This window comes from Protomyctophum bolini (genome assembly GCF_963924005.1).
Source record: "Protomyctophum bolini genome assembly, chromosome: 15".
NCBI classification, from domain to species: domain Eukaryota; kingdom Metazoa; phylum Chordata; class Actinopteri; order Myctophiformes; family Myctophidae; genus Protomyctophum; species Protomyctophum bolini.
In genome coordinates this window covers 32,039,881-32,067,077 of record NC_137876.1, presented here as the reverse complement: position 1 = coordinate 32,067,077, position 27,197 = coordinate 32,039,881, and the positions used below count along the sequence as shown (strand labels likewise).

The 27,197-nt window shown below is 40.9% G+C and overlaps 1 protein-coding gene across 1 annotated transcript; it reads right to left on the bottom strand.

The window, feature by feature from the left end:
* Nucleotides 1-97: 97 nt before the first annotated feature.
* LOC308329830 (otoferlin) lies at nt 98-26,547 on the bottom strand (the record flags this gene model as incomplete). The annotated part of the gene is made up of 40 exons (XM_080784332.1): nt 26,429-26,547; nt 26,215-26,269; nt 25,985-26,116; nt 25,818-25,880; nt 25,575-25,659; nt 25,288-25,447; nt 24,811-24,997; nt 24,401-24,587; nt 23,940-24,163; nt 23,362-23,470; nt 22,869-23,046; nt 22,477-22,597; nt 22,272-22,372; nt 22,071-22,161; nt 21,869-21,985; nt 21,483-21,635; nt 21,126-21,315; nt 20,697-20,821; nt 17,250-17,384; nt 15,686-15,847; nt 15,315-15,434; nt 14,585-14,746; nt 14,214-14,376; nt 11,225-11,298; nt 10,958-10,984; nt 10,580-10,711; nt 9,955-10,042; nt 8,842-8,948; nt 7,338-7,475; nt 6,900-7,031; nt 6,340-6,467; nt 6,033-6,203; nt 5,366-5,526; nt 4,542-4,684; nt 4,355-4,443; nt 3,954-4,052; nt 3,232-3,473; nt 2,710-2,888; nt 1,725-1,825; nt 98-278 (listed from the first exon to the last, which is right to left on the bottom strand). Exons 1-40 carry the CDS (start codon nt 26,509-26,511, stop codon nt 98-100), a joined length of 5,295 nt encoding a protein of 1,764 aa, XP_080640458.1. The 5' UTR covers nt 26,512-26,547.
* Nucleotides 26,548-27,197: the final 650 nt, after the last annotated feature.

Here is a 27,197-nt window from a genome sequence, read left to right as displayed (position 1 = left end):
AAAACAAAATTAAATCATAAATAAAACATGAACTGAAACTTTACTCTACTCCAGCATCATAGGCTAGACAAATGATTGGAATTATGGGCAGTTCCCCTCAAGCTCCCAACATTTTCTTGACCATGTAACCAGGCATGCTGTAGAGGAAAATAGCCAAAATGGCCAGAAACAGGAGTGCGGTGACTATCTTGATGGTCAGCCATTTGTACTGATTGCAGATCAAATTTTTTATGGCCTTGTATGGAGTGAGGAACCACAGAAGACTGGTGTCTGGGCGGCTGATGGAACAGGAACACAGAGGTTAACAATACTGGAATGATACAATACTAACATTTGATTATGATTATATATAGTATAAAGTAAACTATATTGCTTTAGAAATTGGAGTTGTTGGCTATGCACATGTAATCTTGTTAAGTAGAAAGCAAGAAAGAAAAACAAAAAAAATCTGGAAAATTCAACAGATACTTTGCATTAGTAGCCTATGTAAAAGACAGAAGAAACAGCAACTTACCATGTAAAGTAACTAGATCGTAGGTAAAAGTCCAGAAGTTGTTGTAGGTTGTAAGAAATTCTTATTGAAGTCTTTCAGATTTATTTCATTTAGTTATATTTAATGCCGTTTAGAAAAAGCAGTTTATTTATTTTTTATGTGTATGTGTATGTACCTTTGGTAGAGACTATGATATTTATTATGTTTATAATTAAGTTTATTGAATGAATTATGTTATTTTAGGGGGATTACGTATATTGCATTTGAAGTTGAATTCCTTGATGTCCATGTATTGTGTATGCGTATGCAACTATGCGTATGTATAACTTTGAGGAAAACTTGACCGAACTCGACTCGCTCACTGTATAACAAAATGAAGAAAAAACTTCTATAGACTGAGACATTTTTCCTTTTATTAGGACCGAAAAGTTTGCTTTTTAATTGCACTTTGAGCACAGAGCACTTTATGAGCATGATATGTTTGACATGACATGATAATGTTTCCCTATAAGTCTCAGTCTATAGAAGTTTTTATACTTCATTTTGTTATACAGTGAGCGAGTCGTGTTCGGTCAATGTTTTTGAGACCACCGCTCCTGTAATCAAGTTTGAAAAAAAGGACGAAGAAAGGTGCAACAGTTTTCTCAGTGCTTCTATGTATAACTTTGACACAGAGACCCCTTTTCCACCGGTTGGTTCCCAATGGGAACTGGTTAAGTTCTTTTTGGTTTTTAGTCCATGAGACAGAGCTCCAAAATTGGTGGGCAAACTATACCCTATATTAAAATTGTTTATAGGATCAATACAAGTAAATTAATACATGATAACCCTTCCACAGTAGTAGCTTTTTCATATTTTCGATTATTTTGCATATTTTGCTACATAATGCCTCATTTGCATATTTAAAAATGTAAAATTTGTAATACAATAAATCATTGTCTTCGTGTAAGTACTCAATTGGGGAAGTTTCATGGTGATAACAATCAAATATAGGTATGGTTTTGCATACTCAATTCATAACGGTTCAATTTTGGAGCTCTGGCTCATGGACTAAAAACCAAAAAGAACTCAACCGGTTCCCATTGGGAACCAACCGGTGGAAAAGGGGCCAGAGTTTAAAAAGAATTAATTACTGCAAACAATGTCTTTTGAAAATTGATAGTCGGAAAGAATGAATATTGTAAAAGGTGGAGACGGTGAGGAAAATGTAATGGGAGAACATCCTGCATACTTCGGTTTCTCTAGCTGGTCTGGCTCGTTGCGTCCGTCACCGGCTGGACTCTTCTCGGCTTCCTCCCCTGTCAACAGGTGCAGCTCTGCTTCCACCTTTCCCTGTAAAAGAGATTGCTTAATTCAATGCATTTATAGTACAGAGCACTCAACAATTGCTAACAGGGAGTATAGGTTCCTCTCCACTTGGACGGTGGGCTTCCCATTAATACGCTGCATTACTATGTGGGTGAATACAGTGTTATGTGAGACCCGTACGTCATACGCTGATGTGGCAATCCGCTGACCAATTGGGCGGGGTATTTAAGTGCACCTAAGTCTGCGTTCTTCCTGTGTTCCTGGTTGTTGTTATGCATTGTTTGTTCCCACCGACATGTACCCCAGCACCACTGGTAGGCTCTAAGTTCTGTTCCCCATGGGGTGTTGTTATTGTATATATCTCCGATTATCCTCTGTCTGTCTAATTGTGCTGAGCCGAACGCCAAAATGAAATTATATCCACACTTGTATTCTCATTCTATAGTAAATAGTGGTGTCAAAAATAATCTATTCAGCAATGCATCACAATTCAGCCGTGCAGCAATGCAATGTGAAATAATAGATAATCGAAGCCTAAATATAATTATATATAATATATAATTATAATATACAATTCTAAATAAAATATGCCGTTCAGTATACTGACTGCTTCAATTGACTGGTGAAAAACGTGCCATGTTGTGCAGTAATATACAAAAGTGTGATGCATTGCAATGCATCGTAGAATCAAATCGAATCGTTACCTGGTAAATCGTAATACAATTGAATTGTGAGAGCCGTATAATAAATATTGGTTCAATCTTAGTTATCTGACTGAAATACAATTTATTATTATTATTATTAGGATTTGTAACATTTTACAAACTCATTCATATGTTCAACTCTCACAGCTGGATCACTAAATTTGGTAAAAAACCATGACCAGGAGTTTGGTGGAAAGAATTTACCGTGAGTTCAAATTCATCATTTTCATCTCTGGCCACAAAAGGCCACCAGCCTTTGATCCTCTTCTGTTTGAAGATGGAGACCATGGGCATCTCTCCTTCATTGGTCACCATCTCCAGGGTGCACTGCTTCGGAGTCTTAGCACCACGGGGGAACCGGTTCAGGTCCAGTTCAATCGCACCTACAAAAAAACAAAACACTCATTTAATTATTCTAAAATAATTTAATATAGAGATATAGAGATAAATATAACATGAATAGCACAGTAACTATGAACTCTTTGTTTCCTTGTTTTTTGACAGAAAACAACACAATAAGCTCTTTTCCTAAACACAATTAAAAATATGAATTATTAACTGAAATTTCCCCCAAATTAATCATTCAATAAAATGTTCCATCAAGAAAAGGTAATTTAGTAAACCACAGCTTCAAGATACCTAAACTTGTAGAAAATATACATTAATTTTGTGCCGTTAGTGAATAATTATGGCTTCGACTACTGTAACCAACATGGACCACAGCACCTAAGAAGTCATCAGCAGAGAAATGGTCAGCGTCCCACACTTGTAGATTGAGACGAGCTGGGATCTTGTACTCGGTCTCATCCCACGCAAACATGGACTCCTTTTTGGAGATGACAATCTTCTCCTCAGCCATGAGGTAGTCGAAGGGGTAGAGCATGCGCCAGTTGAAGTTACCCTCTCCTGTGATAGAGTGGTAGTGGACATCTGTATCCTGTTTGTCCTCCTGCTGTCCTTTCAACCAACTGTTGAAGTTTGTGAGGTGGTAGAAAGAGGTTTTAGGTGTAGAAGATTGCGTCAAAATTGCTACACAATCAGACAAAAAAATCGTCATGGTTATGATTTGCCTTATACAGTATCTCCCTGGGCCGAGAACTAGCCAGCACAGTGATTTCTTATACTGTACATCTATGTAGGCACAAATTACAAATTACTCCACAGTAATGTGAATTTCTGATGTCACAACATTCCGCTGACAATGTGCAAGTTTGACTAATGCATTAGTGTCCATGACAGTCATATCTAATTGGCGAAGAAATGTTTGTTTGGTGGAACAGCATAACACTGCAGTTGGTGAAATAATATTGTGCTACTACTGTAGGTTGTCGTCGCTTTCTATTCTATCAGAATAGGCATCTAGTGTTAGATAATTCCACTGCTGTGTGTCAAACTCGTGAACCCATCAATTATGCTGTATTCCAGATCATTAAATAGAGACTATTTACCCTCGCACAAAGATATCACTTGACTTCTCGCCTGTGAAGATGTCATCATCCTCAAGAACAACTTCATCTGTGTTCCAGATGATCACTCTCAGTTCAAACCTGGAAATAGGAATAGTCAGATTATGAGTAAATTATATGAAACAGATGACAGTATTTTTGGCATGATATGTACAACTCTCAGCCTTGATATTAGCCTGCTTGAAATGCCAGGGTTTACCGCATTTCAGGTAAGTTTTGAATACCAGTATAGTACTATGGAACGGTATCATTCAAATACTGTGTCTTAACTTTGTGGGACTCATTTATTATCATTGCTTAAAATGACCTCGCCCTACTCAACAAGCATCAAAGCAGAACAAAGGTAATCTATAGCTTCACTAAAGTCTGAATAGAGAACGCACTTCTTTGGTTTCCTCGGTGAAATATCAAGTGCAGGTCCAGCAGCAGTGATATCTTTAGGGAAGATGTCCACCCACATCTCAATTCTCCCCTACAAACAACAAGAAAAACACACATTAAGCATGCAGCACATTTTATTTAGTAAAAAATGAATACATTATTGGGTTGTAGTTAGCATGAATGACATACTTGTTCAAGTCCAGGTTTATCTGGATGGAGGAGTGGTCTAGTCTCCACGTGTTCTTGGATCAGCTTGCATCCCACCCGTGGGATGTGCTCCCAGTGCTTCAACGCAGTCAGGGCCAGGTGCTCGTCTGTCTGCTTCTTCAGACCTGAGGAACATCTTCAGACTTAAATTGGAGTATTTTAGAAATATTGTTAAATATAAGTTAAAGTTGTCACCTCCCATTTCAATGTTATGGGGAGGACTTTGCTTGAACTGCTTACATCAAAAGCCAGACCTACTTAATGTAAACAAGATGGGGTTTAATAACCTCACAAATAAACGTTTTTAATATCTGCCCCCCACTTGCACCAAAATGATGTAGGCATCGTAAAAGTATCACATGTGTTTATTTATGTAAAAGGTTTGAAGTTAATAATTAGCGATTCTGAGAATGTTTTTGCATTCACAATTAACCTCTGCACTATGACCCTGCACCATTCAATTTGGAGCAGTACGTCTGGGGAACTGAATTCTAGAGAAAACTAGGGAGCCAAAAAGGCTACAAAAATAAATGATACACAATGGGACTTTAAAGTTAAATATTTCAAAAATATAAAGCATATGTGAACTTCATTGGTAAACTGGCAGTGTGCACAAGAAATTAGGCGCTGATCGGTTTGTGAGATTAAAACCGGACATACACTGAGTGCCATTCTAGACAGCTCACCACCTACAGTACATGAGCCACACCATAGAAACTGACTTTTAACTTTAACTTTTAACTTTGCATGTATTCTGTTTCATTGGATGGACGATACAAACTGGTACCAATGAATGCAATGCATACCATTTTCATCCTCTATCTCAGTGGGAGCCATGAAGACCCGGTTGGCCACCTTCACCCTTCCTCCCGGGCCGTAGTGAGGCCCGTCCACCTTGCCATCCTTACATAGCTTAGCCAGGATCTGTGTGGGCTTCAGAGGGTCTCGCCAAATATTGTAACCATGACTGTAGATATAAAAGTCAAAAGCAGTGAGAGTCAACCAGTTAAGCCCTAGTTTACACTCTGTCGTATGACGGTGTCGCAAAAACAATTGTGACATTTAATTGTGAAAACTTTTAAAATATATTTTTCTTTTCCATATTTTTGAAAATTCCCAAAACATACATAAAACCTGTACATCAGCTTGAATTGACAGTGGTTACTTCATCCAGACAATACCTATACAGTGTATGGCTGGATCTCATGGAAAAAGTATATAACATATATGGGCCAAATCGTATTGGCAAATACTTTCTAAGTTTCTATGGTTTGTTTAATCATAGTCAGGTAAAGAGAATTAGAAATGACTGACTTCTGACTTCAGTGACTGACAAATCTCAATTGTACTGGCCCAGCAAAGAGCACCCATTTATTATTCAAACTAAGTCCAGGAATGATTTGAAAATATAGTACCAATTAGATCCCTGTCTCACATACCCTGTCACAGTAACATCAACAATGTGATTCTTACATGGAGTAGTTCTGTGAAAGACCGCATATGGGCCTGTGCTTGCTGTAGTAGCGGTTCTCAAGGTCAAGTTTCGTTTCTCCAATGAGATCGTCTGTCCCCACCAGGTCCCAGTCATAAATTGACACTGTTAGTGTGGAATCCATCGGGAATGTGGCCTCAATGTCAAATGATCTGATGGGAGGGGGGGAAAGGGGTCAATTTATGTTGCGCTTTCACAGTAAAATTCTGTTCATTTCAAATGCACGTGTAACCAAATGGACCTGCACAAAATGAGGCACTGTCAGAAATGCTGATTTTTCCTACTTACTTGCCAAACAATGGGTTCAGTTGTTTCGAGAGGTAGTTCTCTTTGTCTTTGATCTCTGTCTTTCCCAGTTTGATTGCAATGTATGGGTCAGCTTTCCCATTTATGTCTGCTGGATGCAGATCAGTGGCCTGTCAAAAGGAAATACAATGTGTATTGACACATGTGGAGCTTGTTGAACAAGTTGATTATTGTTAAGCACTGTGTACAAATCTGAATGATTTCTATTGCTACGTATATTTGCACATACAAGGAATTTGTCTTAGTGAGGTTGGCGCATTTCATTAAGAACTATTTATACAGTTAATTTCTCAAAAATACAAAACATAAACATAAATATATAAAGTATCTATAACTAAAGTATGTATGTATCACTAGATTGATCATTTGAAATGATCAATGAATCTGATCATTTGAAATGAAATCATTTGAATTTGAAATCTGTTTGTCCTTCAGTGTGTTATAATCTGAGAAACCGACATTCACAATGTATAGTAACTATCATACTTGCATTTGCAAAGATTAGGTTGGTTCAGTGTAGAAGACTAGAGCATAAAACCTACCCTGATGACATAGACGCGGACGAGGACATTGACTGCTTCATTGGTAGGGATGTTCTGGAACGTACCCATGTTGCTATCATATCCCATCTCTCTGGACATATCATCTGCCACTTTGTACAAGCACAGTGAGCCCTGAGACATAGAACCAAAGTCATAGGTGAAGAGTTCATCTCAAAACATTTATATAAATATATATGTCATTTTTACAGGGTATTTATGAACTACGTTTTCAATCAATAGTGCCATCATGTTTATCATGTGCCATCAAGTGCAGCTATCATATCTTTAAAATATCTTATTAGGAAAAGCTCCTCAAATGCAACTTCAATGTAAACATATACTAACTGACTTACTGTATTGTATATGATGCAATATATTGTTGCAAATTATCTGTACAAACAACTTAGTCTGCAGTCATCCCACTCTGCCCATTCTTACTTTAAACTTTCCGATAATCCTGTCCTCATCCGTCATGTTATGATCCTCATCCTCCCCTCCCTTTCCCCTGAACAGGAGGAAAGTGTGGAGCCAGTCCTCAAAGTTATCATATTCACTCTCCAGTTCCTTAGCATACACCTTTCACACACAAAAAAGAAAATAAAAAAGACAGTTTCATCAGGTCTATCACCTTCTGGCTTTTACAAATTTCTTTCAAGTCAGTCACCTAATAGAGTCAAAGTGGAAAAGCACGATTGTGTAAAAAAAAAAAAAAAACAGATGACAGATGAAATTGTAAAGTATTGCAATCCAATTCAAGTGAGATTTGTGTTTAGTTCATGTATATTTAGTTGTGTTATGGTTATACACACACACACACACACACACACACACACACACACACACACACACACACACACACGCATCATAGACAGTTCATATTTAGATGTCATGTTCATGTACAGTAAACTGTTTGTATTGCCTTTGAAAGAAGCGTAAAACTTTATCAGAGCACAATGTGAAAAAAGGTATTAACTTTTGCTGCAAAACACCTTGTGGTTGCATTCATTCAGCACCATGGACAGCAACTTCTGTCTGTCTGTCTGTCTGTCTGTCAATCCAGCACTGGCCCTTGGACTATATAATAGACCATATGTACATGGCGGCCATCTTGCCATTACATTAGGGTGGCAACTAGCCACAATTTGCAATTGACAGCCTCCAAACAGAAAAGTTCTATCTGATTGTATTAAACATCAAACTCACAATCATTGCAGCTGTACGAAAAGCTTTAATTATCCTCTTTCTATCTGCAAAGTGTTTTCACTCGTTTTCAGTAAAGCAACATCCTGGTGCCTCCTGCATTATGTGCCATTTCAAAACAGGTGGTACGCAGGGCCGTTGATTACCAAAGAGCGGTTCCAAACTCCAACACTAAAACATAATCAACTGCAAGGAATTTCATGACAGAAAGTAGCTCATAACATGTTTACGGTGGATTATTTATGTGACAAACACTTATAGAAAGAGGATAATTCAAGCTTTTTGTACAGCTGCAGCAATGTTGGTGAGTGTGATTTAATACAATCAGATAGGACTTTGGATGTATGGGCTGCAAATTGCGGCAAGTTGCCACTGTGCCATTAACCTAATGGCAAGATGGCCGCCATGTGCATATGGTCTACTGGTCAGAGCCTCAGAGGACCTGTCAGTGAGGAGGTATTATAATGTGGTGCCAAACCATGTAATGCATTGTTTTTAAGGCAAATAATTTTACTTTAAACTCATTTCTATAATGGGTAGCAAGTGAATAGAGGCCAGTATAGGGGAGATGCCGTCCCTCTTTGTAGTGCCACTCAGGAGCCTATAGCAGCTGCATTTTGGAATAACTGCATGACAACCGACATGACTCCCATGTAAAGGGAATGACAGCAATCAATGCAGGAGGAAGGGAAAACATGTAAACCCAAATTCAGAGATGTGCTGAGTACATTCCGTGTCATACCTTTAGCTCATCGAACTTTGGCTTTTTCTTCTCGGACAGGTCCACCTGCTTCTTCTTTTTCCCCCTTTTCTTGGTGCCTTTTACACGAGGTTCATCTGGATTGATCTCTGAGTTCAGGTTAGCATCGGGGCAGAGTGAAGGGAGGAGGATGACGACGACAACGACGAGGAGGTGTAGGAGGAGGGGAGGAGGAGGAAGAGTGTACAGAGTTTGATGGGGTCAGATCAACATATGGAATGTCAGAACAGCTCAGCTCCATATATGGAGATCTATGGGTAGCAGCAGGTCAGTATCTTGAGTGTACAGGGTTTGATGAGGTCTGGCCATATATGGAGCGTGTCTTGAGTGTACAGGGTTTGATGAGGTCAGATCAACATATGGAATGTCAGAACAGGTCAGCTCCATATATGGAGATCTAAGGGTGGCAGCGGGGGCAGTGTCTTTAGTGTACAGGGTTTGATGAGGGCCCAGGTAGGGCCCTCACCTTAATTTTCAGGCCCGTTGAGAACTCTAGTTTTCGTCGGCTGCCGGGCTGCACTGGAGGGCCAGTCTAGAGTTTGAATGGACAGGTATCAGTCAAAAGGGAGACATCGAAGAGGAAGGACGGGTGGGGGAAGGTCAACATATGGAATGTCAGAACAGTTACTGGCCGGCTCCATATATGCAGATCTAGGTGATGATCCAGTCTTCTCCATGTATGGCTATCCAGGGTTGATGAGGTCAGTGTTGTGATCTTCATATACGGAGATGGCCATATATGGTGGCATAACGTGTCACGAGGCGTGACGGTCTGACGAACAAACATGGTGATTTGACAGAACGAACGACTGACAGAACAACTGACGGAGTCACTGACAGGTTTTGCAGGTTTTCATAGTAATCTGCGACCTACAGTCCAAAAAATCCTAATGACAACTTTCATGGCAGGCATGTGGCTCATATGCATCTGTTTGGGGGAATTGGGGCAATGAGGATTCATGTCATTGTACATGAACACTTTGCACTATGACTTGCAGGGGACTGTACTGTAAGAATTGCAAGCTAACACATACAACGATTTGAACTGAAGTGGCTGGGACAGTGCACATCGGAGTAAACATTAGCTGCACATACTTGGCCGTCTGGTTTTACCTCCATCTCCGATGTCCATGTCCTCCTTCTCCTCTGTGTCCGACATAGTTGCCTCTTGTGCTTTGAGCGCCTGTAGAACCAGACAGTAAGTCTTTACTGTACTTATATTATTGAGAACTCTTGGACTCTATAGCTGTTTAGGAACAGGCATGATGTTTGAATACAAGAACGCTCGGCCCAAAACACGCTCAACCCGGTGTCAAATCCGGTGACCGGGGAATGGTCAACACCAGGTACTAAACATAACCTCAGTAAAACTATGCCTAAACATAACCTTATTCCTACTTAACCTCAGCAAAACTATGCCTAATCCTAAATTATTCCTAAAGTTATTAACCTCAGTAAAACTGTTGGGGGGGGGGGGGGGGGGGGGGTGACTGTTTTGGGGTGAGCGTTCCGATTACCGTTTGAAGTCAAGATATAAGGGAATACAAACATGAAAACTGAATTGTAAAAAACAATACGCTTATCCATACATTGTAATTATTTAAAGACCTTTAAAGTTTTGTTTATGTTCATCAGGTTCATACATCTGTTGTGTAAATTCAATGGTGACAAAAAGTCAATTCAATGGTAACAAAAGGTACTACATCAAACCATGTCTCACCTCTGTTAGAGTTTCAATGGAGGCAAAGTATTTGGACCACCAGTCCAATGTGCTCTCATCAAGTTCATCTTCCTCCGGCTCCTCACCACCACCCTTCTTTCGCTTCTTCTTTTTCCCCCCCTTTTCATCATCCTTTTATACAAACAATGTGTAAGAGCTTGTGAAGATATTGTAAAGAAAGAAATTGAAAACGAATAATAAGGCTAATAAGTGTTAATCAAATTAACACTTTAAAAAATGTTACAGTGTAATGACTATTCATTGCTATGGCTTCTCATGTTGGCAGCATAGCAAGGAAAACTCTTATTACTCCCCTTGCAAGGCCTTCATGTTCTTGACATTTATGATTATGATAATCAGAGGCACTTTAAGTCTTACCTCCACTTTGATCACAGCATCAGAAGACTGAAAAGAAAACATATATATGAATATGAAATGTATTTATTTGATGATATTTTTGCAATTCTGAAGAGATTATATGTACATAAAAATAAAATACTTGAAAAAGGTAACATAATTAAAATAGACTGGGGTCAAAACATTTCTGTATTAGCTACTAAAGCAGCATGTTTCTTTTTTTGTTGTTGTTCATTCGTCCAGTCTATCAGTCAGTCAATCAACTTGGCTGACTTGGTTGTAACGTACACCGTCTAGCTTGACCACAGTTTCCATCTTCTTAACTTTGTCCTCTGGTTCCATGCTGACAACCACAATTTCATCTAAAAGTTGGAAGAGAATAATGGCTCAGTTAAATCACATCTGTAACTATAACTCTAGCTATACCCATGGTCACAATTTTGTGCCCAGTTGAAACATCAGATACTAAAAAAAGAACACAACCAAAATCTTTCTCCCAAGATTTTGCAACCCATTTTTTCACCCAGTGTCAATTATCTAATGTAATCCTGGGCGCTACACTTCCTCTGCCAACCTGGGGGGGGCAGCAGACTGACCTCATGCTTCCTTCTATACATGACAGGGGAGAGTTTCCCCGGCCAGACGTTTTTCCGACCAGTTCCTTTCCCCTCCATCAGGCGCCCTGGCTTAACCCGACTCCGCCAGCTGGTGGCAGCAGTGAGTTCCTCCTCCTGCTCCCATCTGGTCTCTCTCGGGCAGAGACAATGCGCTCTGAACAAATGCTGATCGGAGTGATATGCGGCCGTATGCGGCTGCTAGAGGCGGGATCAACGCGAGACTGGTGGTGACGTATTGTAGCTGTGCCACAGCGCGAATGTAAACACAACCTAACAGGACTACAAATCGAAATTATTATGGAGATTTTGTCCCGGGTTCATCGTTTCTGCTTGAGAAAGACCAGATCAAGGTAGGAGGAGGGAACTTACTGCCGTAATCTGGCGGAGTTAGGTTAGCCCCGGCTGACCAGGGGGAGGTAGTTTAGAGACCAGGATTACTGCATGTTTTTTGTGAGGGTACCTACCCTAGGGTCATGGGGAGAACATGCAAACTCCACACAGAAAGGCCCTTTCGCCAACCCCGCCTCGGGTATGGGCACTGATGACGTGGAGGAGGGAACGCGCCCCCAGCGCCCACAGCGTCCCCAGCGGGAATAGAACCCAGGGCCTTCTAGCTGTGAGGCGACAGCAATACCAACTGTGCCATCGCAATGATTGATTGATTGAAATATTTATGAACAGTTTGCAGTACAAGCACAAACTCAATACAAAGACTGTTAACTGTGAGTGGACGACCCAATTAAGCATTACACTTGTTTACAAGAGGGTCCACCATAACAGAATTATAAGACTACTACCGATATTTTGCGGCATTTACACGTCTTATGTACCAGGTCGGTGGTGGTGGCTCAGGGGAAGAGTGGCCAGATGGGAACCACAAGATTGCCAGTTCGAACCAGGGGGGCAGTCAGACGGATATTTTGTGAAGACACTAAGGAAATGAAAGTTCATATAATGGCCTGTTGTGGCGCTGTCACTGGACCCAGAAAAACCCATAGCCCCATAGAAGTCCATGTATTTTGGCCCAACTTCACTTAGACTGTATTACCTTAATAAACATGGTCATGAATACTTTTTACTTCCAGTCACTAGTTTAAAGTCTCATTTCTAATGTCATAATATTCTTTTTGGAAAATTATGGTCCCATTTATAAAAGAAAGTCGCGCATGTTCTGAGGGGCGTGGCTACCGTTACAGTCTATGAACGGGATCCCCCACCCACTCGAGTCAAAATAAAAACCAACAAAGAAGAAGGGGGAAGTCCCGCCTCTTGTCTGGGCCAGCCAATGGGCCAGCTGGCCTGAGCTGGGCCAAAACGGATCTAGAAAGATGGCGACTTCCATTGCAAGGACTGACAGGATTCATTTTACGTTCACGTTAGACCCGCGGAACGCTTTGTCCATATTTTTTACAGTCTATGGTTCGAACCCGGGCTCCCCCAGAGTTAGTGTCGAAGTGTCCTTGAGCAAGACACTGAACCCCTATTTGCTCTCTATGTGCAGGTTGGTGCCTTGCATGGTTTCCTCTGTCATCAGTGCGTGAATGGGTGAATGTAATGCACAAACTATGTAAATGTTCTATTAAATGCAGCATTTACCAGGTCTTATGACTTAAAACTTAAGACTTGGAGGTGTAGCCAATGCTGTTTTGCGTGGCCAAACAACACTGGCCACACCTAACAAAAAACAAAAAAACGTCATGCCGAGCGTTCCATGCCGATTTAGCGGATTTACTCGCCGTGCGGTTCAGACGGTAAATCTCTTCTTCATCTGGTGTAGATAAGAGAGAAAATAAGTCCACACAATGTTGTCGGTCTGTGGTTTCTGCTTCGACCAGATCCAGTTTGGCCCGCCCAACTTCTTAAAGCCCCAGCGCCCTATATACAGTATATATATATATATATATATATATATATATATAGTGGTTCACATACACATTATCAACAGAATTCAGTAAAAAACGGCTACTGTGGAATTCTCCTTTAAGTTAAGTCATAAGACCTGGTACTTAAGACACGCAAAATAGGGCCCTCTTGTTCCAACAAATCGTACATTTACAAGGCTTCATGGGGTAGATTGCGCTCGTCTCATTTAACCTTCTTTCCATAAGCATGTTTGGGTTTCACTTCATCATTGGCTTAATATCTGTTGTTGACTAAATAGTAAATACTAAATTTGCACATCATTGTAGATAGAATAGAATAGAAAGGTTGTAAGTACACTATACTATACTATAACCACTATCACCATCTTCACGTCAAGCGCCACTCCCATGGAATCACAGGGAAGTAACGGTCAGCATGTGCAAGTGTGACATGAAATCCATGGGCATAAGAGTGGATTAATGGGAGGATAGTGCAAACGATTGTGCCTGCTGGAGGCAGGAGGTCTGGATAGGAATCCAGAAGAGCGTTGCGGAGCTGAGTCAAGCAGCAGCAGCAGAAAGGAGAGCTAGGTGAAAAGCACCTCAATCAGCGTCAAGAGGCGACGGCAGAACATTCAAGTGCAATCACTTCCAGAAAGACTGTCTTTCGTGAATTGGACTGCACAGCCACACAAAACACTGCTCCCTCAGCACCACCAAGTGTGCTTCTGCCATGGTCTCTCGAGACTGACGGCTGTGCTACTAATACTAGTATAGCATGACTGGAGGTTTAGTTACCTGTCGTGTTCCAGTTGTTGGTCTGCTTGTCTGAGGATTTGTAGATGAACTTGCGCAGGTTGGTGACAGCAGTGGAGCCAACCATCGTGAAGCGCCCAAAGGCCCTGCAGTCCACCACTCGGATGTTCAGTGGTGGATGAAGCAACTCGTTCTCAGGCAAGTCCTGACAAGGAAAATTAACCAGAGGCAAGAACAGCATTTTGAATTTGATTTGAACTGCATTGTTTTTTGTTTAACAAAAGTACCAGCATGAATAACAATATAACTGATTTGTTTAGCATTATGTTTATTATCTATCCTTCTTTAAAAATACCTTGTAAAATAGTGATGAATGTCTTTTTCTTAATATTTCATTAATACATTCACATTACCACTTCAAACGACTTGACAAGTGTGGTGAAGTTGGGATTTTTCTTGTAGTCGTTGATTAGTGCAGACTGGATGCCCTTCCCAGCACATTCAATGTCCACACGAGGCCGGTCGACCGCAGCCAAGTTGACTCTCTTAAGATCCCTCAGGCCCCAGAACAACACCTGCAGAAGGGGGATATTCAGTGTGACTTAAACCCAGAAGCGTAGCGTCCATTGGGCCACTCCTGGGCCAGGCGCGGATTTACATAGGGCCAGGTAAGGCACCGGCCTGCTTCGGCTAGGTTTGTGGCTCCCCTCAGCCGAGAGGCTTTTTGTGTATATTTGCTATGTATTGTATATCACCGCCTATTCAAGGCTGACATCTATACTCTCGCTATGTCCTGCATGCCAATCTCTCAGGATTCTTCACACACTTTATACTAGTATGAAATGTGTCAGGTGTCAGGTGCCTGCATCCCCCCATTCACAGAACCGGTTTACTTGTGGTTCAAGAAAGTACAAAATAAAAGTGTATGTCGTTGTCAATATTGTCATGGTTAATCATTTACCAATCATCTAGCCATGGTTCACATGACGCTCGTTATGACAGTCATGTTTCAGGGCTACCAATCATCTAACTATTGTAGCCTATATATAACAATATAAGCTACAACATATAAATATACATTGTATTTCGGTAACTTCTGTCTATCAATCTGCATTCACGTGAGAGAATAGTGTAAGTCTTTACCTCAATTCTGTACTTGCTAAGCACTGGCCTAATGCCCATTGGTACCGGGAGGATTGGGCCACGGTCCATGTCTGTAGGACCGTCTATGGGCGGCAGGTCAGCTTTCCCATTAGGACCAATCTGAAGGAAAAGTTACATTTGCATCACAATGGAATATGTGTCTTGATAATTCTTGGAACATCGACACATATTAATAAAGTTGACACAATGTCAACCGGAACATGTTGACTGAAGTGTGTTTCATGATTTACGAAAGGATCATTAATTCACTCGTTTCCGAAATCATCCAATAATAAGAATAGTTGTCATGGCGCAGGATAAACATTGACTGACTTGCACTGCATTGTATGTACTGTATGTGGGAGGCCAACCTGAAGCAGCTCAAAGGCAGCCAGCATTTCTCCAGCCGTGCAGTTCCCGCGGTAGATCTGGTAATACTCCAGTTGAGGAGGGAAGCGTGGTGGCCCATAGTGCTCATCAGCCATCTTAACAATAGGCTTGGCAAAGCTTCTGCCCATGAACTCTGCTTTTCCCTGGAATTGCAGAGGAGCGGAAGTCAGCATGAGATCTACAAAATGAATAAATATTGGGCTAACACAAACACAATTTCTGGGGGGGGGGTGGTCCGCCTACCATCTCCAATCCAGGAAGAGTCATCCATGTTCCTTGTTACAGTTACAATGTTTTGTTTTTAAAGAAATCAATAAATTACTCATATTGTTACAACACTGTTCAGTTGACATACTGTACCCATTGATGAAAACATGGCTTGCAATGCCCATGTTTTTAGGCAGTATATAGTCAAAAGAGCAATGAAGACAAAGAGCAAAATAAATAAAGCAAGAAACCCAACATGACCAGTAAACTGCAAAAAAGGGCTATTCTTCTGAAAGTAATAGCAATGTCTGTCTTGCAGTTAGTGGTTAAGTCAAGTGATTAAGCCAAAGTCCTCTGTCGACAACATTCAGTAAACACAGATTCCGCTTAAGGAATGCAAGAGGTATAAGTTAAATGGAGAGGACATTATTTGTCCCCATTTGGACCCCTGCAATTAATACAAAGTCCAGTGAATGTCTTATTCCACTTGCATGCCTTTTGGGCATCAAATATGTTCTAGTCTGCACACAATACAGTGCTTCTACGGTACATCAAACCACCAGAATCCACACTCTACTTATCCAAGGCGTCATCCAATACAATGGTGTTTATGATAGGAGCAGTAAATAGAATTCTCAGTCAGCAAAAGCATTCTTCAAATATAATTTATATCAACTAGTTCATGAATAAAAACTGATGAATCATAAATGATATTGACATTATAAATTCTAAACAAATTCAATGCAAAAGTAATAACACTAGGCCTGTTGCTATGCTCTAACAAATACGATAATATGATATACTACCAGCAATATAGGATGATATACTATACTGTATGTCACAATATTGAAATATTATCAGTAGTTTCAGATACTGTCCATACTACAGGTTACGTGTTCACACTACTAAATTTAAATGCCATTCAAATGCAAAATCACATTTGTACAGTATACTGTAGCAATGACATTTTCAGCCTTACATTTCATGGGGTAGAGATACTCGTTTACATTATTACGAGGACATGAAATGGATGATTAGACTGTTCCTATCTGTAAATTCAAGCTGTTAGGTTACATGATCTTAACACATTTAAGATTCTTAGGTTATTTTGTTTTTAGGTGCGTATAGGACAACCAGGAAGGTCCAAATGTTCAGAAATGGTTCTATGTCCCGAACACTGTTTGGAACTTACAAAATGATTTAATAAAGAGCCTCCTTTTTGCAAGTTCCAGACAGTGTGCACTGTGCAGGAAGTTCTTTGATATCATAGATCCCTTTCTGAACACATTTAAGATTACTGTAAAACAGGGAACCTTTTACAACCAAATCCAGGCTTACCACTGTGTCCTGATCATAGATTTCAAGGACAATAATTGGAGGATCATCTCGCAGTTCAGTGGCCTCTCCAAACAGCTCAACGTTCTCAAAAACCAGCAACTGATCCCAGGTAGGGCAGAGAGTCTCAGGCAGGATCTGGAAAGAGATAAAGTATATGACATGTGGAATTCTATTTAGACAATGTTTATATATTAGGCATATATATTTTTGAGGGGCGCTAGCCCCTCCTATACACAGGTTTAATGTTTGTCTTTAGTTCAATGTTTGTTTTGTAAACGCCATTGACGCCAATTTACATCATAATGTGACTCATTACGTCATATTGTCTCTTCATTGTTAATGGCGTTTAATGTTTGTGTTTGCACCGTTTGTTTTACATCACCATTACATCACCTAATCAACATGAGTTAGACTTTAATATATTAGCGCCCCTCACTTCACACGGGTGTGATTTTTATTAGTATTACTGTTAAGTTTTACGGCTTTATAACTGGAACTTGAATTGCCTAATAGTGTATCGGACGCACAGGCTAAACTTGACCTCAAATGTTTTTTGATCCTCCAAAAATAATCAAATATAATAGACTCTAGTTTGTTTATTTTGACTGGGTGTGACTCTATGTCTGTCCCCTCAAAAGTAGACCAACCACAGCTCACTGCGCTGTGACCTCAGGCCATGATAAATAAGTGTATCAACAGTCTGCACAACCAGAAAATGCCTGGCGATCTGAAAGTGAAATTTGTGAATAGAGTGAATCTTACACAAAAGCAGCCAGTTTGTCAATGTGGTCTCACTGTGACCAAAACTCTCACTTGATTGTCTACCAATATACCTAAAAACACCCTCTCGACTGACTTTCGGTGGTCAAAGGTCAAGATAGGTGACGAGTAGTGACGGGAGATTAATCGACAAACACATCGGTATCGGACGATATTGGCCTTAAACCAATATATCTCTCTCTACGTCGACCTCAGACGAGCCCTCCATCGGCGTCTCCAGTCATCTCGGTTCTCCATACATCTCGCCAGCTCATTTGTGCTTTCTGCACCAGCATCTTTCTTTAGTACGTCCACATAGTTAGGCGTGGGACGACCTCTCTATCGATGCCCGTGTGTTGGTTCCCACAGTACAAGCTTTTTGGCCGGGAGTTCTTGGTATCGGTGGCAGTGGCCAGTTAGTCTCATCCTCCTTACTGCTATCTTCTCTGATACACTTGGTAATGCTCCATACAGACGCTTGTTGGTGATGTACTCATCCTGGTTGAAGTTCAGTACCACACGTAACATTCTGGTGTAGCACCCATCCAGGGATTTCTGTAGGGCTTGTGTTAGTGTCCAGCATTCACAGCCATAGAGGATAACAGACTCCACAGTCGCAGAGAAGAAACTGATCTTGAAATGACGGGAGAGGTTGGATTTCCACACACTGGTCATACCATTAAGAGCTCTCGAGGCAAGTGCTTTCCTCACTTTAAGGTCCTTCTCTGTGGAGCCGACCCATGCGGCCAGGTATTTAAAGTCACTGACTTCCTTTAGCGCAGTACCCTCTATTGTTATTAGGGGCAGATGTTCTTGGGGGATGTTATAGGTTATGACCTCGGTCTTCTTTGCATTTAGCGCACTCCAATTCCACTTTGGTCAGGAGAGCCTGTGCCTGCCTTACGTGGTCAGATAGCAGGCAGATGTCATCAGCGTAGTCCAGGTCTGTGAGGGTTTCCGCAGGGTGTCTTAGATAGTGAAGCCGAGCTCCGGCTCCCTTCCTTTAATAGCTAGTCTCAGAGCATAGTCCAATACTATTATAAAAAGGAAGGGGGCTAGGGTGTTTCCATGCAGCACTCCGGTTTGGATGTTGAATTCCTCGCTGTTACCGTCCGGCGTTGTCACTCTGGCTCTCGTTCCCGTGTACATGGTCTCAATGGCTCGGAGCAGGTTCAGAGGGACATCGTAGGCCTTGAGTATTCTCATCATCATTCCTTTATGGATTGAGTCCAAGGCCATCATGATGTCTATGAAGCATAGCACTGCTGCTAGGTTGCTCTTTACCTCTTCAATGATCCTTCTTAACGCAAGGGTCTGTGCTAAGGTGGTTCTCCCCTCTCGGAATTCATTTTGGTTTCCCCTGAGGTGGGGGTCGATTGCGCTCCTTATCCTGTTCAGTATCATGCGGTTAAACATTTTTGCATTGATACAGGTCAGGTTGATATCACGGTAATTGTCAGGGTTTGAGAGATCTCCATATTGTGGTACTGGGATGATGTGAGAGAGAGACCATATTTCTGGAATTATGTTTTTCATTAGAGCCTGGTTGCAGATCTCCAAGCTTGCAGTTCTAGCACTTTTCCCTTGCCTTAGGGAGGCTTTGACCTTGGCAAACAGGCAAACTCTCCTGCTGTGAAAGGGCCGTCATCAATGTTGAGATGTCGCTGTACTGGAATTCTCCATGAGCAGCTTCCACTCTGCAGACTTTTTGCATCAGCTGCATTTTATCATACGGCAAAGAGAAGTCACTTGGCCGCCTTCAGTGTCTCGCGTTATTCTGCAGACGGTTCTTGATCGAATGCGTGGTGTGCTTCCTCTACTCTTTGACGTGCTGCCATGACATCCGGGTGTTTCGATCTTGTGGGGCCTCTGGTCTTCTGCATCACCAGCACATACCTCGCTGTTGCAGCCTTGTGTGCTTCCATGAACTTCATGTACCCTGCGCCTGGTTCCTCCTTCACATCCTGTATGTGAACGAGGTCCTTGAACTCTTCTGTGTATCTGGCTTGTAGTTCAGGGTTTGCGGAGAATGTCCTCCAGTCATGGCGTACCATGACTGGAGGACATCGATTTACCATATATCGGTAAATCGAAAAATACATTTAAAAAAGCCTGAAAAAGCATTTTATTATGATGAAGGCTGCAAATTATATCATTGTTTTCTGGGGAAGCTTTCAAAAGAATCAACAAGTTGGAACATTTTTAAATAAAAATACTACATTCAAGCTGTTTATGTTGGGATATGGGCCGACATTTCAATAACGGTGCATCCCTAGTTTTGGAATAAAGAGGCATTTTTTCAGAATGGCCAAAATAATTATATTTTCTTAATAAAGAATGAGATGAGATCATCGGTTATATCGGTTATCAGCCATAACAGCAATTAATTATATCGGATATCGATATCGGCCAAAATGTCTCATCGGTACATCCCTAAGAGCTGCAATTTTGGTTGGCTGGTTGCCCACCTCCCACAAATTGGCCCTTGATCCTCATGGTCAAACCTTCTGACCATATTTGTCCTGAATAGTTAACTACCGGTACGTAGGTCAATAGTAAATGGTATTGTAAAGGAGGAGCACCTAAACATATAAGATCACAATTCACAAGCAATACCATTCAATGGGTCATGAAACCTTGAACATTTTCTGGCAATCACTGAATCTCCATATACTGTAGCATCCTCACCTCAGTGACCTGACTTTGTGTGGAGAAGAAGACCCTGGTAAAGGGGTCGGACAAGCCTGTGCTGTCTGCTGCATACAAGCTACGAGCCTGGTACATATGGACCCTCAGCTGAAATATCTGTTTCACTGTGGAGTTCAAAGAAGCAAATATCAAATTAGTTATTCATATAGAGTCCCGTTATGTGATTTACTTTTGAAGAACTGCATTCCATATCATACTGTATCTATGTACTCTTACAAAATGACAGCACAAAAAGGGTATACTGGGCACAGTTAATCCTAGATTTTGAAAAAAGATTGTTTTAAAGACCGAATGGTAATTTTATGGTAACTATTCTATTCAGTACATTTGGGGAATGGCCGTGATTAATTAATGGTGATGAATATAAGGAGGTGATCAACGGTGTTGTGAATTACTGTGCAAACTTACTCGTGTATGTGAGGCTAATGGGAGGAGAGACTGGCATGCCAGGTCCTTTTGACAACTTGTTCTCCTCAAAACCATTAGGCAGGCCAATTAGGTAGTCCTTGCGCTGCCTGTTCAGACCCAGCCACAGGTACAACTCAACCTTCGCCTGCACCGTCCACCCAGCAGGTCCAAAACCTTTCTTACCAGGGATCTTCAGTAAATGACGAAATAAGTGGAACACAACATTAGTTTATTGCCATTTTAAGCGGAAGGCCCATAAATAACTGGTGGAACATCAATACACTTTTTAGAGCATTTATCACTATAGGAGTTCATTCATAGTGAGTATTCTGTTCTGGTGCAAAGGTGCAAACACACCCTCAGAAAAAGTGTTTTGACTTTTCCACAGTCCTTTCCCATCTCTTCCTCCACACCAGAATGGAGTATGTCTTTGGCGGGGACCCGGGCGTAAGCAATGCGCTTGCCGTTGCTTATCATCCAAATGAAGACATCAGGGACGCTGTGTTGTGGCTGATGAAACAAACACAGAATGTTCATATATGTAATATGTACAAATAAGGTGTGCTATTTCACTTACCCTATCATAAAAAAAAATATCCCTGATACAACTAACATATTACACACACACACACACACACACACACACACACACACACACACACACACACACACACATACTGTATTATATTATAAACATATTCAGCATATGATATGATGTACAATGCATGAGAAATGTATCTTACCTCATCTGCCATGAAGCGTAGCTTTTGAAGGAAGTTCTGAGCCAACTTAATTTTGTCTCTCACAGTACTTTTCTTCACCTGTGTTCTCATGACTTTAGCTTGCTGGCCAATGCTCTCCTACAAGCAGTAACATCCGGACACTTAGCATGATATTACCAGAATGAATAAAGACAAAGTCAAGAATATTTTATGTTTGCCATACCATTTCTGCCATCAACAGCTTCAATCTCTCCCGGTCAAGTCTGGTTCTCCCACTCTGATTCGAGTCCTTGTTTGCCAGTGATAGGAACTGACTGAAAGAAATACAACTCAGTCAATCTGAAAGTCTACAATGACATCTAATGGATTATGAAACAAGTGTTGCTCTTTTTATAATGCAATGTAAAAGAGCGCCATTAGGGACCTGCATCCTTGGCTGAGTTCCTCCAGGACGCCCCTCAGCCTGCGCTCAGGGAAGGCCTTCTCAGTTTTAATGATCTCCTGCACATCATTGAGCCCATCTTCCTGTTAGAGCAGTAAAGGATGTTGATGTAAAACTAAAACATCTAACGTATTTTGTACTCTACATACATACAGTATCTCCTGCTTTGATAAAGTTCATGACTTGCCAGTTTATCTGCAAGGTTGTCAATGATGTTTGCATTGTACAGTCTCCTCCTCTGATCCTGCCAATAGCTCTTGATATAGATGCATGGCTTCCTCTCAAAATACGGCAGGTGGAAGTAATTCCTGTAGATACAGCACATGAATGGAAACAGCTCAACAATCAGAAGAGATTAAAATAACTTAGTGTATGTCTGCTCCAATGAATACAGAATGCAATTAAATACAAAGGGTCATTCCTAAACAATATATGCAATTTTTTATTTGCTATTCTTATGCAACATCACAAAACTAAAACATGTGGTGGTACTTTAAACAGTATGAACTATATTTTAAACAACTCTCCATATATATAATAATTTGTTTCTCCTTTGTACTGGCATGTTATGATTCTGACCGGTCAGTAATGACAGGTTTCATGGGCGGAGTGCAGGACACCGAGGTCATGTCTCCATCATATTCCATCTCTTCGTCATCGTCAGAGTGCTGGATGAGCTCAGAATCCTCCCCATCACTTCTCCTGCTACCCTTTGGTTTAGGTTGGATGACCGTATCAGCCTCGTTTCCATAGTAACCTACATGAAAACCAATAATGATGTTATTGCTACACAGACCGCTGAATGTGCTGCATTGAATTACTTATTGAATACTTCTATTAGCATTGACAGACAGGTTTTATTAACGACGGACAAGTTCAAGTCAAAGTCTATAAGCATTACAATTATTATGAATATAGTTATGAATTTAACTATTTATTCACTTTTATTCACTTTTTCATCCAAATTAAACATATAAATAGAAAATGTAACAAATTAATATTTAGATTTTGGTTAGTATAGTTAGGATGCATTATATGGAGCAGTACCATAAAGAATAGACCTGGTCATTACCTATGGTGACCTCGAAGTTGATGGGCTTATCACCATTGTTCCTATCAATCATAGTGGCCTCAAGGAATGTCCCAAAAAGGAAAAACTCCTCTACTTTTCCAGTGGAACTCTGTGAAGAAGGATAAACATTAGTACCGGTATTGTGCATGTGATGTGAATAACAGGATCCTGCCTCCTTGTGTGTAATGACTCTGAGCTATGATTGGATGCTATCCTATGCTATGTAATAAAATAGTGCTCTGGTAAATCTGGTAAAATGATCTGTCATCTGTCCCCACACTGTTGGATTGGTCAGAACTATATGAAATGGACGACTCCCACAGAGCACACTGTCTACCCCTCTGTTCTCACTTCAATCTGTTGTGTTCTGTCCATCAACAGAAAAGGAAGCCACATCTGTGCAAATAGCAAGTTAATAATGCACCAGGTGGGCTAAATAAAGATAGGCCTAATCAATAATTCACCCACAATTGCACCTCAATGACCTGTCACCACCATGCATGCACAATGCAATGCCACAATGGGCCTCCACTGCCTGTCTGCCCTTCCAGAGGTGGACCTACAGTACGGTACTGTACCTCTGAGATGTTGGGCACTTGTTCCACCTGCACTTCAGTGGAGGAGGTCACCTCAGGGGAGGCGGTGTCCAGGATCTCCATGCCCAGACTGATGAGCAGGCGGGCCCTGAAGGACGCCCCCTCGCCCAGCCCGTCGTTCAGCTCCTGGTACTCATCCATCAGGGAGAAGTTCCGGGTGGAGCCGTACATGTTCACCCAGGCAGGGCCCAGTGTGGGAAGAAAGCCTAAAAAGTAGAAGAAGAAAATGAGGCATGACCAGAGAAAAGTGTAATTCACAAAGATAAACATTAATGGAGAATGTGTCAACAGTGTCAAACAGCTTACAATAACTGAGTAGAGACCCACACACAAACAGCATTCTGAGTCCCTCTCTCTCTCTCTCTCCCCCCTCTCTTTCTCATATAGGTTCAAATCATTGGCTAAAGCATATAGTAAATATAAGCAGACCAAACCGCAATCACCTTCGTCTGCGTCATTTGAGATCATCCGCAGGTCAATGTAGTGTGTTCCTATAGCCACATCGTTCACTTTGTCTGAATCTCTGAGCTGTAGCTTCATTCGTTTGCACAGTGGTGGAAACATCTCAGTGAAAGCGATTTGCTCATTCCAGACGGGCTCATAGTTGCTCTTTTGAATCGAGGTTTTCCCCTGTAAAGACACATGCAATTATGCTACCAAGGCACCATTTCCTACAGTATAAAAAATAAACAGCATACATTTTTGGCAATAAAGATATTCTCATACCATCTTGTATTCTACAATTACTTAATACTAAAGTTTCATGATGACCTGATTGTTTAATTATAATGGTGTCACAAAAGGGGAGGCAATCACATTTTACTGCCCATCAGTCAACATTTAAATAATTTACCTTCTGCCCAGCAAACTGTACAAGGACATACGGATCAACCAGGTCCTTGTTCTCTCCTATGAAGGCCTTCTTCATATTTGTCAGGACACTGGCGTTCATTCTGGGAAGTCCCTCTGCTTTGTAGATCTTCACGTAGTACCGAGCCCATTGCCGCTCTGCTGGTACCCCCTCTGGTAACAGAAGATTCCTGAACCAGGAACAGTTTTCGAAAAAATGCTAGTTTAAACAGTTAAATCAAGTGAAGCGTTAATTAACAAGGTTATGTGTTTGGCGATGCTGGGCAAAGCACAGTGAATGACAAAGATAAAAACGTTTCTATGAAAATGTATGAATATACAGAGGCTCCATGTACAGTCTATATATTGTATCTATTATTATTACTACAGCTTAATGCATTATCTTTAATTATTTATTTTAATTACTTTCATTAATTAATTAAATCTTTGCACAAACAACTTTATTCTGCAGCAAAATTACCCTTCTATGTCATCTTCATCAGACTCGTTAGACTTGTGTGGAGTCTTTACGCTGTCTCCTTTAGCGACGACTGCAACGTCACATTTAATGTAGCCCTTACACCCAGCGGTGATGTCTTCAGGATCGGACAAAAGGGCCCATTTGTGGTAGAACTGATGCTCTGTAAAATGTCAGAGAAAGGACTTCATATAGTAACAAAATACATACAGTATTATTATTTATAGAGAATATAAAATCTATAATTATTATACTGTACAGTACATAAAAAATAATCAGATTTCCCCTACCTGGCTGCGTGTAGATTGTGCCCACGTCTAGTTTAAAAGACCCAACCAGTGTTCCGCTACGTAGAAGATTTTTGGAGTGGATCACCTATGGGTTGGTCATAGGAGTAAAGAATAGCATTTTAGATAATTAACTCTTACATGTTAATGTCTTCTCCCTCGGACTGGTATTTTATGACGCAGTTTCTTCACAAGTTATAATATCTCTTAACAAACCACTTAGATGAGGCAGAGGAAAAAACTTACAGACAACTTCAGGATTTTGTCAAACATGACGTCCGGAGGAACATGGAAGTCAAACACAAAATACTGTAACAATAAAAGAGCATTGGGTTAGCCTTGTGGGATTTGTTGTTGGCAACGATAGTATGTATGTAGATTTGCACAAAGGTGTAAGGTACTATTTATGTCACCTCATTGTAGTACGGGCAGTTGGTTGATTCCTTCATTGATGTGTACTTTTTATCTTCTCCAATCTCCACACAGACGACTGGATCCATGTTCAATCCGACAAGCTGCCTGGCCTCTATTACTGTCACACTGACCTGGAAGTGATGCATGTATATATTGAGTGTTAAGTCGGTGTACTGTATGACTGATGTTCTAGAACTTGGCCAAAGACACAACACTGTGTTGTTCTTACTTGGTAATCTCCCAGTCTCCCAGAACTGGGTTCCATCCTTATGTCTGGTTTGGATCTATAGAATGTCATTTTCAGTGAAAATGTTTGTGATTAGTGTCATATTGTTGATGCATTGCCTTCATTTGTGTTACCGTGCCAGGTATCACATAGCCATGTTTCACAATTAATTAGTAAGCACACTCTAAGTTCCAATAAGAGAAAGAATGATGCATGCCTCTTATTGGACACATTGGTGCAGACAGCCGTGACCGATGCCAGTGAGATGGTGTCAGGGTCGGGGCCTCCTCCCATGAACATGCCCTGTTCCAGGTCTTCGGTCTCCAGAATTGCTGCCTCATCTGGAGATCACAGGAAAAACATACTTACTGTAGGAACAACCTCTTTTGTTTATGTAATAGCTTTATCATATAGAAATGGTAAAACAATGGAATTGTTTACATTTATCGAGTTTGCTGACAGGTAAAAACTTGCCAGGCTGTGCTTGGTGCATTGTGTTGTGTGATGCTACCAAAGTGTCATGGGGTCCCATGAATACTGCATAATTGCAGTATGGCGCCCCCTGTTGAAGACCTGCTGCACTGTTTCAAGGCAAGACTTATTGAATAGAATCTTTCGCTCACTGTGAAAGATATGTTTTGTTTGTCCTTTTGTGGGGGTCAATTTGTTTAATGTCTGTAAAAACTAGAGTGAACACTATTTAACAAATCTAAAAATTTAAATAACCAAAATATACAGGATAAAGTCCATCCTCAAAACCAGGAACCAAAGTCATCCATGAGTAGGGTTACTAGGGTGAGTATTCATGCGTTATGTTCTAGTGGAGTTAAATGTATAATCAGATGGTTGGTTGGATCTCAAATAAGTGACATTAATATAAGAAACCCTGACCAATATCTAACCCAGCATGAGACTATCAAACAACAACTTCGTAACTCCATGTGACTTATTGGACAGTGACACATCAATGTTACAGATACCTCCAT